At 38.2% G+C, this 14,963-nt stretch overlaps 1 protein-coding gene across 5 annotated transcripts in view; it reads left to right on the top strand.

The window, feature by feature from the left end:
- Positions 1-14,963, top strand: part of VCAN (versican) — a 105,711-nt gene that overhangs the window by 6,014 nt on the left and 84,734 nt on the right. For all 5 annotated transcript variants that reach the window (XM_070517834.1, XM_070517833.1, XM_014857042.3 and 2 more), the window contains exons 2-5: positions 5,571-5,646; positions 10,897-11,274; positions 14,404-14,578; positions 14,666-14,793. In XM_070517834.1, the coding sequence (XP_070373935.1) occupies positions 5,577-5,646; positions 10,897-11,274; positions 14,404-14,578; positions 14,666-14,793 (751 nt within the window). In that variant the 5' untranslated portion in view covers positions 5,571-5,576. The remainder of the gene's footprint in view (positions 1-5,570; positions 5,647-10,896; positions 11,275-14,403; positions 14,579-14,665; positions 14,794-14,963) is intronic.

The raw sequence follows: 14,963 nt of genomic DNA, 5'->3' as shown, positions 1-14,963 counted from the left end.
TAAAAAAAATACCTAGAGGAAATCATAGGGTTTTTAAAATAATAAACTAGAAGTAGAGAAACCTGTTCTAAGCAAAAGGTAAATCCAGAAACCATCCTAGAAAAGATTGATGTCTGACTAAATAACAATTTAATTATTTACACAAAAACAAAGAATACATTTGGAAAACATCTGCGAGACAAAAAGCTATTAAATCTTTTGATATACCAAGAACTTCCACAAGTAACTAAGAGACTGCAATCTGTCAAAAAAATGCCAAATGTTATGTATAAGCAGTTGGCAGAAAGAGAAATAAAGAGATTTTTTCATTATATGAGAAGTTCATCACCCTCATTTATAGTTAGATAAATAGTAATTAAAGCAACAATGATATGCTTTACCAGTGTTTCATCAAGAGGAGCAGTCAAGATAAAAAAGTTGGATGAAAGTTTGTGCTGGCCAGGGTGTGGAGAAACTGGATCACTCGTGTGCCACTGTCAGGATGTAAATGGGTTCATCTTCTTTAGAAAACAATTTGCTAATAGCTATCAAATTTTTAAAAAATGCATATACCCTTTGACCTAGCAATTCCTTTTCTAGATATTGTCATATAGATATTGGTATAAATGTCACCCAAGACAAATGGACAAGGATGCCCTTTGCAGCATTGTTTATCATAGCAAAAATCTGGAAATACTTTAAAAGCTCATCATAGGAAGTGGTAAAATGAAAGATGCTACATTCATCTAGTGGAAAACTATGCAGCTGTTAAAAATAAACAGAAAAACTGTATTGCTGATTTGGAAGGTTCTCCAAGATATGTTGTATTGTAAGTGAAGAAAGTAATGTGCCAAATAGTGTATATAATATGCATCTGATTATTTGAAAAATGGGCATATTCGTTCATTCAACAAATATGTACCGAGTGTCCTGGGCATTGTGGATGCAACAGTGAACAAAACACCAAAGACTGCTCTCCTGGAGCTTATAGTATGGTGGGTGGAGAAAGGCAGTTTCCAAATACATACAAAATGGTGATCTGTGCTATGATGAAAATAGCAGATGGGAAAGGGAATCGAGAGTACAGTATGGTTTAGATAGAATGATGAGGATGGAGTTCATCAGGCCGAGAACTAAGGGGCAATGATGTGAAACAGCTTAGCCAGGTCCAGGTTCAGCAATCGAGTTGCAGGTTAGTGATAAATTCACATGGGCCCTAGACTCCTGTGAGGTAAATTCATGAGATTTTGTGATTACACCATGAGATTTCTCTCTGCATTACAGCAATTCCTCCTGTGAGAAAGCACCCAGGAGCAAGATGATAGGCAGTGCTCACTGTGTCTATCTTGTGGCTGAGATGTCCCAGACAATTGGTTTCTAGGGTAACTAATTTGAAGACTGGAAGACGCAACGGCTATGTGTGCATCCTCAAGTCGTCCTGTGCTCAGAGGGCCTTCCCCAAGATCAAGGGAGAATATTAAATATCAATTTACTAGAACCTTGGCTCTCTTTCTCTGAGGCAGCCCGTCCCTGCCATGACCCTAATGCTCTCTGCAGACATCTCTCACAGATAGGAGTCCTGTTGACCTTGTCTCTTGTGTCTCCCAAGCAATTAAACAGCCTCAGTCAGCTGTTCCTTGATCGTTCAATGACTTTCTCCTCTTCTCATTGACTTCACTGCAGTGGAAGGCTAAATATAGGCACTGGCTGTCATCTCCCAGGTCTTTCTGTGCAGCCAGACTTGTTATCACTAACAGATTATGCTTACAAGACAGACACAGAAGAGCAAAAGAATGGGAATGGGGGTCAGAGTGGTGCTAATACAAAGATAAAAGCTTTGTTTTAGAAAGTTTTTCATTTACTAAGGTCAAATGCAGAAGGCAAATAGTGTGCCCTAACAACCATGAATATGGACGTAGTCTTAAGAAAATTAGAGAAATGGAATGAATGCCCATGGACTCCAAGGAAGAGGCCATGGAAACATAGTTCTGAGACAACTAAGATCAGTAAAAGCACTCTGAGATATTTACTAAAGAGATTAATGACCATCCTTTAAATCAAGGGCTGCAAACTCAGGTGCCTACAGGAAACAGGCATGGAGTGGAAATGGAGAAGCCGAGTGGGGCCAGCTATAACCTTGAGCTTCCAGAGCCAAGGTGAGGCTGCTGTGTTAATGCCGATGATTGGCAGCAAGACCATGAACCTGGAGTTGCTTGGTCTGATTGTTCAAAAGAAGTCAGAGATCTGAGGCTTAGTGTGAAAACTCCAATTTTTAAATGTTGTCAACTTATTCAAGCATATTTATGCAAATATATTTAAAACATGACTGATCTCTCTTTTGTATTTTTAATGCACTGGCTTCCTTCCCTGGCCTTATCTTAGGGGCAATCTTAAATCAAGTGATGAGTATACTTGTTAAATAGATGAAAAACCATTTCTCTTCTCCCTCAGGAAAAAAAGACGACACTTTTATAAGGACAAAGTATGGCACAAAGAGTAATACCTTGAGTTTCTGTCATGGATAGGACATCAAGATGCAGAAGATTCATTCCTGGGTCAGGATCACACCTTCTCCTCTGGTTTTCCTACGAGATCCAACACTCTAGATACTGACCAACATCAGATATTATTGTGTCGTGGTAAATATTCAACTGGAATGATTTAAATGTATTTCAGGTGTTATTAGCCTGCTTGCCTATATTCTCAAGAGATTGTTTGCACTTCACTTCAAAGTATGTTTCTGAGTAGGAGATGGAGGCATTGGTCATGCATTTGGTCTGCAAACCTTCCTCAAGGGTCTACTCTGAACCTGGCACTGTGGAAATATTGTGGGAATCAGTAAGTTGATTATGACACTAGCTCTGCCTTCCAGAAACCTACTGTTCTACAGAGGAGATAAAACATGCTTACCTGTAATGATTCAAAGCACATAGCAGTAAGTTATTATAGGGTGCTTTATTTTAAGTGTAAAGATGTACACTGCTTCTGTGGCAACCCAGGTTATAATTTTCAAATGCACGAGCTTCAAATACTTTTCTTTTTATTATTAGTGATATGAAACCAGGAAAAGAACACCTGTAGAAAGCCTGAATTAGTAACATTAATAATAAATATTGAGTACTGAATACACTGTGTATCACTGAGCTATATTTCATGTGCATTATTTTATCAATTCTTATAATCACTCCAATAATTAAATACTACTTTTCACAGTCAATAGCTACTGAAAATGAGAGAGTTCGTAACTCACCCAAAATCACAGACTATTAGCAGAGGATTCAGAACTGGAATTCAGGGCTATTTGACAGTGCAGCCCAGACTTTTATTACGCTTACAAAAGTTTCACGAAAAAAAATTGTTCTCAATTTTCCTTAAAGAATAATAGGAAATTATTGTTTATAAGTACATTTATAGAAGAGTTTCCTACTTGAATTCGGTTAATACTCATGGAATGCATCTTCTTTAATAGCATTTTATGATACTACCTAAAATTTCGTTTTGTTTGGAAACTTTAAACTATAGAGTAAGTGAAATTGATGTCTTTATTTTTTCCCTAAAATATTGTAATGGCATTGAGATATAAGTGTATACTTCCTGTTTGCTGCGGTATCTTATAAGAAACCCAGAAATGTGGAAACCTAATTTCCCAGTTAGTCTTTAACAACATCTGTTAGCATATCCCAGAAGTTATACGATAAATAATAAACTCAATTATCAAGGTTAGTTTAGCATTATCAACTGTATGCTCTTCATTGTGAGTTGTCAAATGACCTATCGATGGAAAACAGATATATAATGTATTAGGTTAAAAAATGCTCTTTAGGAAATATCTAGAATTTTATAATTTTGTTTCAGAGAAGTTCTGACACTTATTTCAAGATATATAAAATAAAGCACTCAAATAGAGAAGAACATCAAGGAAAAAGGAATAACTGTTGTAGATTATGAAATTGAACTTGAGCCCAAATTGACTTGGATTCTTACAACGTTTTCTTCTTTTCAATCTAGGTTTCCTAAATAATATAAAATTTAGATATTTTCTAAGGAACGTGTTAGGAAGTTATTTCAGGTGCCAATTCAAATAGATGTCAGATACCTTCAGCTACAAGTAAAAAAAACGCCCTGATTTTATTGGGTTTAAATAATAAGGGAATTTATTATCTCATGTAAAAAGAAGTTCAAAGTTATAGCCCACTATAGGCCTCATGCTTGAGGGCTTAACCCGGTCTCTCCTAATTCTTTCTCAGCTTCATCCCCAGAGGCTCTCTTACACACTCATGGATGCAAGATGGCCTCAACTGTTTGAGAAGAACTATCTTATCGTGACAATGTCCACTGAAGAAAAGCAACCATCTCTTCCTATTTTCTCTCGTTAACATGAATATACTTTTCCCAGGATCACCTCTTCCACTCCTCACAGAGATCCCCTCACATCTCATTGGGCAAAATTGCATCATCTACTCATGCCAAAACCAATCATTGGTGAAAGGAATGGGACCAGGGTAACTGACTTAGGATAATCAGGATCATCCCTTGGGCTGGAGTTTGACCATGGCTTCTCTAAATACATGGCTGTGTGAAGGAGAGTAGATGGTAGAACAGAATCTGAGTTTTGTTAGAAAGGAGAAAGAGGGTTGGCTCCTGGGTAGCCAACCAAAAATGGCTGTTGTAGAATAGTTCTAAAGGTAGCTGAGAAGGGAACTGTGGAAATCAAATAATTTGCACTTCTCTTGAGATTGGTTCTTTGATTTCTAAATGGTCCCCAACACTGGTAACTTCTCCTCATAATTACAGCCTCATAGAAATTCGAGCTGGCAGGCACCATTCTGAGACCCAGACTGTTAAATGTCTTCCCCAAAGTCACACAATAAATTAATGACAAAGTCAGCACAGGGTTTCTTGACTCTCAGGAAGGGGTGGTTTTTTTCTTTCTTTACCCTGCAGACTTTAGAACTGTTGGAACTGCTTTAAAACTCATGGCAAGCACTGGTCTTTTTTGTCATTAACAGCTCCTTATAATACATTTATTTTGTTTGTTCAGCCTCCTAGAAACTAACTGAAGTCTGTGCTTTAAAAAGCCTACTGGAGTCGTTATTCTCTGTTTTGATACCATGTTCATGAACCACCAAGCGTTCTTTCCCACCTCACATTTGACATGACTCCCTTTCTTTCAAGATCTCTTGCTATTGTTTCCCCATCTTCCCTTGCTCCATCTCTGACCAGCTTCCTGTTTCTAAATAGACTTTGTGGTCACCCTTCCCTCTTTGTGCCAGCTCCTAGCCACTAGTTACTTAGGCTATGGTCTTTATTGTTCTTCCTACCCAGTTGTGGTTGTCCCACATATCCATATTGTTATATGTCCCCAAATTGGGTTCTAGGATTATTTTGGTACCTACCACATTGGGTGAGAGTCAAACTAATAATTAAAGTGTTGGATAACTTCTCCTGTTGCAGCTTCCCTCCTGTTTTTACAATCCAAGTGGAGCTACTTCTTGTATTCTTATTTCATCAAAGCACAAATTCCTTGTGATTTATGGCCCACCACAAACCTGAATGCTTATGATTTACTTTGTTTTTTTCTTCATTTCTAGGACAAGATGTTGATAAATATAAAGAGCATCTTATGGATGTGCTCTACCTTAATAGCAACCCATGCACTACATAAAGGTGAGTGTGGTGACAATTTCTTTGACACTAAGTGGAATAAAAATTTAAGTACTGGGGCATGGAATGGCAATATGGAGTCACTATAAGGAAGGGTTTTTTTTTCTACTCAGTGCTGAAATTTTCAGCTAAAATATTATTAGGCTGAAAACAATGGTTTAAATAAATCAGTCAAAACAAAATAATGAACAGGATGCTGAAGAAGCACGTGGGCTTTCTGTAACTTCTCAGATTACCTTCAGACTGTGCACAAAGACTCCTGTGTGGCATTGGGCATATTTTTAAATTTCACTTTCTCCAGTACTACTAAATGACTTTCTTATAAAAAAAGAAAGACTGTCAAACCCTTAGGAGGCTAGAGTTTGAGAAGAGTCAAGAAGAGAAAGAGAAGGCTGACAGCTAAGTTTTTGCCCCATCTCCTTTTCTTTTCTTTCTCTCTCTTTCTTTTAAAGTAACTGGATAAGTGCCCATGCACTGTTTTGTTCTTTAGCTTTAAATTATATATCCACCTAATGAAGGTCCTATAATCCCAAATTCATGGATGAGGGTCCATGAAGATAGATACTACCCTGACCCAGAGTTTCAGTGATCTGCTCCTGTCTGATGCACTTCTCAGACTCAGCTTCCCCTTCCTTCTCACATTCACTCTCTGCTTCAGACTCTCTGAAATAATTTACAATTCCATGCGTAGACTTTCATAGTCCCCCCTTTTTCACATGGAATTCCTTCTGCTTCGCAGTTCCTTCTCTTGCTCTCCACAGTTCTACTTCAATTTATTCTTCAAGACTCAAAGTTTAAGTATCACTTCATCCATCCATCCATCCATCCATTTATTCATCCTTCCATTCCCCTACCCATTCATTTATCTACCCATTGGCAATATTATTTGATACCTTCTATGTGCCTGGTATTATTCTTGGTGTCCAAGGATATACCAGTGGATGAGTCATACATTGTCCTGAATTTCATTAAACTTAATTTCCTAGTTATATGAGACAAGCAATACACAAGTAAACAAATAGTCCAGGTACTTTCAGATTGACAAAAATAAAGTAGAGTGACATCATTGGGAATGGCCTGGGTTGGAGGAGGGAGATGGTTAAGTCTTCTTTGACAAAGTAACATTTAAACTGAGAGAGGAATGACCTAGAAGGCTATCAAAGTCTAGGCTCCACCAATCCATTAACAGCCCAGAGGCTGTCTTCTTTAGCATTTTCAGAAAGTAAAGGTGAAGGTCACAGAGAGGAAAAGACAACAGCATCCAGTGAAGACACAGAAAGGAGATACAGAAAAGGGAGTTGGTTTAGGTGGGTAGAAATAGAAGGGGAATTCCAGAGAAAACAGTGGGAGAACCTTGAGGGACAAGGCAACCATCCCTCCACTTAAAACTCAGACTTTCTACTTAAGCTAAAGAAAGAACTCACACAAAGAATGGGGGAAAAAACCCTACTTATGCTATAGATCCTTGACAGCATTTTAAAATAGTAATAATAGCTAACAATATTGAGTAATTTCTACATGTTAGGACTTGTACTAAGTATTTTGCATAGTTAATTTATTTAATCTAATTCTTCAATGAGACAGATGCTTTTCTTCTCCCCATCTGGCAGATGAGGAAACTGTAGTACCAAGAGGTTTGGAGGCACAGCTCATGTAGACAGTCACACAGCTACTTAGTGTTGGAGCCTGGAGCTGAACCCAGGCAGTCGGGCTCCCATAGTCCATGCTCTTAACCAGTGTATTATACTTTACTCCAAGAACCAAGTTCTTTGTAAATCTATGATCATGCTTAAGAGATGTAATTAGTTTGGGGTTAATTTCAGAAGAATTTCATTTTTTCATATGAGGGGCAAAAGTTGAAGACTTAAGAGCCACATAAAACAGATTTACCAAGTTCATAGTGGGACACACAGCAGGAAACTTGTCAGTTAATGCAAGTACTCTCCTCTTAAAGTTTCCTCTGTTTATTCCTAGGCACTCAAAAGGTCATAACTAACATTAAGGAACACCTAGTCTCCTGGCTATATTGGCTTTATTTTAATGCATGAAGAGCTCTTTGCTTTAACAATACTCATTATATTGATTATCGAGCATTGGCCTAGTTCTTTGGATATTCCTCTAATAATAATAAACAGAGTCATCTACAGTCATGAATAAATGAATGAACGAGAGAGTGATATTTGTCGCCTAACAGAGTGATAAATTCCCACATGCTCAATCTGACATTTATTTGGCCAAGTTCTGCGTGTGTGTGTTTAGTCAAATTGTGTAGATGGAGTTTACATCATCCTTGCTCTGCAGAATTTACTGACAAAGAACGAAAGGTAACTGATCATTCATTATTTAGAGATTTTTCCCTTACTGTACTCATTTAACCCACAAACCATCTGGTGGGAACAGTGAACCTTTTGTTAGCATTCATTTTTATTACTTGCATTGTCAGAGTTTCAGATAAGTTCTTGCAGGTAGCAGGTTTTTTTTTTTAAACATGCATAGTCTATAAACATTACCCTCTGAACTACTAAATTTCTTTCTTAAAATATTTAGATTTAGTGAACTTAGTTCTCGTGACCCAGTGCATTAAGACCCAAGATTTCGTACACAAAAGACTTGACCACGCAGCTTTTTGTAAATGCTGTTGTTAGGACTGGATTCTACAGGAATATATATTTATATTCAGCTGAAGCTTTTAATTTTCTTGTATCTATAAACATCCAGAACAATAAATGACCCTTGGGAAATTTGCCTTTTGACATCATTTTGTTCCACTATATCTTCTCCTTACAGTACAGTTATTGAGCAATGCTCTAAGTTTCAGAAACCTCCTGATTGCATAGGTTGGGCTGAATGTCTTATCTGCCCCTACACATCTGAAATTGTGGACAGAACTATAATTTAGTAATAAATATTAAGAAATGGGATCCCACTTATCTTAAAACTCATTTTTAAGGCGATGATAAAGAATCTCATAATTTATGCCGTAATTGAGGTTGATGGTAAAGCTATTTATTCTTCATCAAAAAAGTAATACTTTTTTATGTGAGAGATTTCTTGATTAGGTGTAAGGAGGCATGTGATCTGGCCAGGTCTGTCACCAGCCAGCTGGGGAGCTTGAGTGTTACTTCCGCTCAGTGGAGCATCCTTAGTAACGGATTGGATCAGTTTTACTCTGAGGGTGAGCGTTAAGTAAGAGAACTTATTTTGTAAGCCAAGGAGGCCATTAAAAATGGAATTATTCCATGGGGCCAGCCCTGTGGCCAAGTGGTTAAGCTTGTGGGCTCTGCTTTGGCAGCCCAGGGTTTCGCCAGTTTGGATCCTGGGCGTGGACCCACACACGACTCTTCAGGCCATGCTGAGGCAGCATCCCACATAGAAGAACTAGAATGACCTACAACTAGGATACACAACTATGTACTGGGGCTTTGGGGAGGAAAAAACAAAGAAGAAGATTGGCAACAGATGTGAGCTTCGTTACACACATACAAAAAACTGCTATTTCATTTAAAAAAAAAAAAGGAATTATTCCCTTGTGATACTATTCCAAGGTGCTAATAGTCTTAGTAACATTTTAAAGATTAACTTAGTGTCGCTAAATAGCACACTTCATTTTATTCTTATTTAATCTTGTTAAGTGCCTTAAATCCTATTTTCGATAAGCTATGTATAGATTAGTAAATGATAAAGAAACCCATGATAGCAACGACCTTTATAAATTTGAAATAGATTAATGACTTCTATCATAAATACAATATATATAGTACACACAATACTGTATTAATTATATTAGGTTTATTTGTATCATATGAAAGATTTTATAGGCCAGTCTTTTTGGAGTTAAATTTCAATCTTTAGCAATAGAGACTATATTTTTCTTAAAGAGCATAATATCTCCATATCTTCCTGCAATTTTCAAAATGACTTATCCCCAACTCAATCCACAGGGCCATATTGGCAGCTATATCATTTCTGACGCACGTCCATATTGAGATGTGTGTTACATATACCTTTGACCACTAACAGACTAAGTGTTAGACACACATCATTTTGTTGATTAAGAACCATTATTTCACTCCACCTAGAGGCTACTATTAGCTTGTTCATCATATTTTCACAAAGTGGGAGTTGTGTGTGCATTAATGATAATTTCTATTGTTATTACCAACACGTCTTCTAACCAATTAGTAGAGACCTGAAGATGAGGGAAAGAGGAGGGGGAGGGGAATGGATTCCTATAAGAGTGAAGGAATGTTTTCTTTTGCATGGAATAGTGTTAAGTTGTAGTCAGTGTACTCTTTCTCATTATGTTTAAGGGCTAGGGGCCGGCCCGGTGGCCTAGTGGTTAAGTTTGTGCACTCTGCTTTGGCAGCCTGGGGTTCATGGGTTCCATACCAGGCGCAGACCTAGCACTGGTCGTCAAGCCACGCTGTGGCAGCATCCCACGAAAAACAGAGGAAGATTGGCACAGATGTTAGCTCAGCAACAATCTTCCTCAAGCAAAAAGAGGAAAATTGGCAACAGATATTAGCTCAGGGCCAATCTTCCTTACACACACACACACAAAAGTTTAAGGGCTTAAACAGAAAGACATTCTGCAGATTAATAGTTTAGGAGGTTTAGGTGAACAGATGCCATCTTTCCTCCAGGATATAATCGAGAGGTAATGTTTCACTGCAAAGTGATTGCAGCTGGATTGGTCACTATGATGAAAGCCTTTGGTTGAACCAAAAGAGATTCTTCCAGTTTGAGACTTCCCCTTCTCCAGTGTACTGAAGTACTTTTCTTTATTTTCACTTCCTCTTCAAATTTTATTTTCATTTCCTCTCAAGTAATGTGGCAAACTTTGTTCATCTTCTGACCTGTAGACTTAAGTTCACCTTTCCACTGCCCTTCCTAGCCTGGTCCAGTCTTTCAACCTGCAGCGCTGAGTCTCGACTCCTTTTGCCCTGGCTTGTCCATCTTCCAGTACTTGCCTTATCTGATCACTTCTTTGTTCATATTACACACTAAGTTACAAATACTTTAAAATGAATGCCATATTTTTAGTACAGAAAAATGAGGATTATTAATCCCTGTCTTTGTTATAAAACATTATTGAAATTGTATACTATCCTCTGTATATAAAATCATTCTAATTATTCCACATGTTGAAGATGTAACCAAACCACTGTAAAAGTGCCTTATCCATTCACATATTTAATAGACTCATTTTCGGTTTCTCAGGACTGCTAATTTGGTATTTTCTCTTTCTTCCAGTCAAAGTGGAAAAAAGCCCACCTGTTAAGGGCTCCCTCTCTGGAAAAGTCAACCTACCTTGTCATTTTTCAACCCTGCCTACCTTACCACCCAGTTACAACACCACCAGTGAGTTTCTCCGAATCAAATGGTCTAAGATTGAATTGGACAAGAATGGAAAAGATTTAAAGGAGACGACTGTTCTCGTGGCCCAAAATGGGAATATCAAGATTGGTCAGGGCTACAAAGGGAGAGTGGCGGTGCCTACACACCCCGAGGACGTGGGCGATGCCTCCCTCACCGTGGTCAAACTGCGCGCCAGTGACGCGGGCCGCTACCGCTGTGACGTCATGTACGGGATTGAAGACACTCAAGACACGGTGTCGCTGGCTGTGGATGGTAAGGCTTTTGGAGTTTTTAGGAAGGTAGTATAACATGATACCTGGTTCAGAAGTGTTGTGAAACAGTACTCAAAAGTAACTATTGTTTACGCTTTGGGCAAGTAGAAAAAAACATCAATCATTCCAATAGTCCATGTCTTTCACCAAAAATGAAGTTACTTTTTTGAGGATCAAGCAAGGTGACATTTTGCGCAGCCTTTGTTGATTCGATGTAGGAAAGTATAGTATACTGGAAATAATGAATACCTCAAAACATGGTATATAGTTCAAAAATCGTTACTTCATTATGGAGACCTATCAATGATTACATTTAAGATGTAAAGACTGATCTACACTTTGTTTTGATTTTTACATATGTGTGTATGCACATATACATACACGCAGACACACACACACATATATATATACTTATAAAGAACATTTTCCTCCTATTTCTCACTCTCCTAGCATGATTATTAAAATCTTTGAGTTTGCCTTTAAGAAATATAAATTCTTTCTTAACTTACATTGAAGAAATAAAGCAGTTAATAAGCCCCATGGTACATAGCACAGTGCCTTAAAAAGGCCGGGACTCAATAAACGTTTGAATTGGATCAAAACAAGAACGCAGAGAATTTTTCAGTTAATACACTAGTCGTTATCCATTCCATCTTGCAATGAGACATTTTGGGTTCGGCCCCCTTTCAGTGATGGTTTATATGTCATTTGAATTTAAGTTAGGAGACAAAGCAAAGAAAAATTGCTTTAATTGGGTACACACATAATGCCATAGCTCTTGGAAGCAGAATATTTTGGCAAGTTATTAAGCAAAATTCTAATACCCAGACATGACGGAACAGATTTTTCTTCCAACCCTCCATTTCCCTATAAAATATTTACCTTTCAGAAATATATACAAAGGGTTTTATTAAAACTCTTTCTTGTGTAGCCAAAAGGAAATACTTTGAATTTCAGATGCGACAAATTAATTTTTTGAACATCCTTTTATGTTCAGTTTCTATTGCTCTCTTCTGTAAATCTATTGTTATATGGTCCAGGCATCCACTAAGTATCCTGGACTTTTAACCTTTTTATCATTTATTGTAGTTAGCCTGAGATTGTTTTCTTCTACTGATATTTCTCTCTCTCTCTTTTTGTGTGTGTGTGTGTGTGTGCGCGCGTATATATGTGGTAATGTCAGATACACACTCTATATAAATTTATTTATGTATATGCTTGTGTTTTTAAAATCCCAAAGGAGTATAACAACTTCTTACAATTTTCATCATTAAAGAATTAGCAATGGATTTGCCCTTTGCCCCTCTGAAACAATGAAAATCCTCCACTTAATCTCCTTAGCCCCATGTGGTCTTCAAATTATCCCAACAATTGCAGATACTTAGACAGACTGATGTTCCCTGCCCTGGTCGCGGTGGCCCCTTTGTGCCCCCTACTGCCAATCTTCAGTGCACATGGAAGATTTTTAATTACCAAGAAGACTATTTGAAGCTTTGATCAACATAAGACTAATTTAAAACCATTCAACTTCTTGCTTAAGCCTTAGAGATCATTATAAACTCTCCCTCATACTTACCAGATAGCACCATATATACTTCCTGGTAATTTTAGGGTAGTTCTATAAAGGTACAAATTTTCTGAAAAGCTTTTGAGAAATTTCATGAATATTGGAAACGAGAAAATGAATGTTAGTTGTCAATGCATCTACTTGGTGCCCGGGTAGATCTTTTTGTGTTGACGCTTATAAGAGATGCTTATCTATGACATGTCTAGTCTGTTCTCCAGAAGTTACATTATAGGCACATATCTCTCTTGGAAGAGAGAGACAAACTAAGGGTGGGCATGTGAGAGACAGTTTTATAGCCAGAAGTCAGGCTGTGAGAGACAGACTTTTGTCAACTCTGGGAAATTAGTAGGAATAAAAGGAGAGTGGAAGGTATCTTGGAAACCAAAATCCATTCTGCGTAACAAAAAATCTGGTCTTAAATGACATGACCCTTAATAAAATCTCATCCGTGAGACCTCGTTGCCCCAATTTCTATTTTCCAGTGACTCCCCAGGCACATTAGCTTGATTCATTTTGTAGTCTTATAGAAATGAGTCACCATATTTACTCCAATTCAAAACGGAGGTGCTCTTGTTGAAGTGGGCGGAGAGGACCCAAAGCTGCACCTCCTCAGCTGCTCTTTCCTCAACCCTTTGACAGTTTCTTGAGCCCTGGAACACAGCTCAAGAACTACTGGTTTATACAACTCCTAAAATACAACAAAGTGGAATTTGAGGCAGATACCAGAATGCCTGGCTTCCACCCAGGGAAGTCTGGAGAACTTTATTTCAGGCCTTCTTTGGGATAAAACTCGTACATTTTTTCTGTCATAGTGGAGACCCTAAGTTATGCTGGACACATAATGAATATGATAAACATTTAGGTAGTACTTAGTAGCCTATCCAACATTTTTAAACTCTTTACCTAATTTGACCTTCGTATCAATCAAATAACATAAGCAGTATTAGTTACACTTTATAGGGGAGGAAGTTAAGGCTCAGTATATGATTAAGGAGCAAATTGGGAGTTGGAACAAGCCTTCTCACCCGTATTGTCCAGTGTCTTTTCCATCTTAGTATCCTGTCTCTGGAAGTAAATGTCTCGATGTTCCATGTTTGGAGGAAGTAGTGTTAGTGAATGTTCATGAGCTTCTATTGCGTCAGCCCTTGATAAAATCATGAAGTAGAAGTTGATCTTGTGGCCCCCTAACTCTTGGTACCTCCTGCAGCATCTAGTTCCTTTAGCTGTCCAGTGTTCCCATGAGAGCCTGAATACTGCCTGTAATTAGGACAACTATCCACCATGTGGGATTTCGCTGCTTCAGTCTTTTTCTTAGATTGTTCACATGCGAACAGAAAATTCCTGGCTAGGAAACTTTCTAATGGAGCAGAATGAGACCCCCGGATGAATGGAATTTCTGATCACCATACTTTTGTATAATGCTACATAAAGTAAAAATAAAGAATTATCATGATGTTGTTATCATGTTAGCAAGTAACTTGATGTATTTCTCCAAAGGGAAACTTTGCCCAGACTGGTGGGAGATTTGAACATGCCCATAATTGTTTGCTGCTGTCTTTGCAGGGGTCGTGTTTCACTACCGAGCGGCGACCAGCAGGTACACTCTGAATTTTGAGAGTGCACAGAAGGCTTGTTTGGATATTGGGGCGGTCATAGCAACCCCAGAGCAGCTCCATGCCGCTTATGAAGATGGGTTTGAGCAGTGTGACGCGGGCTGGCTGTCTGATCAGACTGTTAGGTAAGTGATGTGGGGGCTACAAGCTTTAATTTCATGAATTCAAGAGTTAAGAATAAAGTGCTACTTACTAGCCCGTTATTTCCCCAGATATCCCATCCGGACCCCCCGAGAAGGCTGTTACGGAGACATGATGGGGAAGGAAGGAGTCAGGACCTATGGATTCCGTTCTCCTCATGAAACTTATGACGTGTATTGTTACGTGGACCATCTGGATGGTAAGACGTTTACATTTCTGTAGCTTCATTTGAACTAAGAAAATTGGGGAAAGACTGGGAGCATGTTGGAACAGAGCAAGTCTTCATGCTTGTTTGGATTCCAAACAGCAGCATTTAGTTTAAATGACCGTATGATTCTGTGGTGCAATAAGCTTAAATTAAAGTGGAAA

The sequence above is a fragment of the Equus asinus genome, chromosome 9 (assembly GCF_041296235.1).
Source record: "Equus asinus isolate D_3611 breed Donkey chromosome 9, EquAss-T2T_v2, whole genome shotgun sequence".
In the NCBI taxonomy this organism is placed as follows: Eukaryota; Metazoa; Chordata; class Mammalia; order Perissodactyla; family Equidae; genus Equus; species Equus asinus.
Note: the sequence above shows the minus strand (reverse complement) of the source record. Positions and strands in the feature narration are given on the sequence as shown.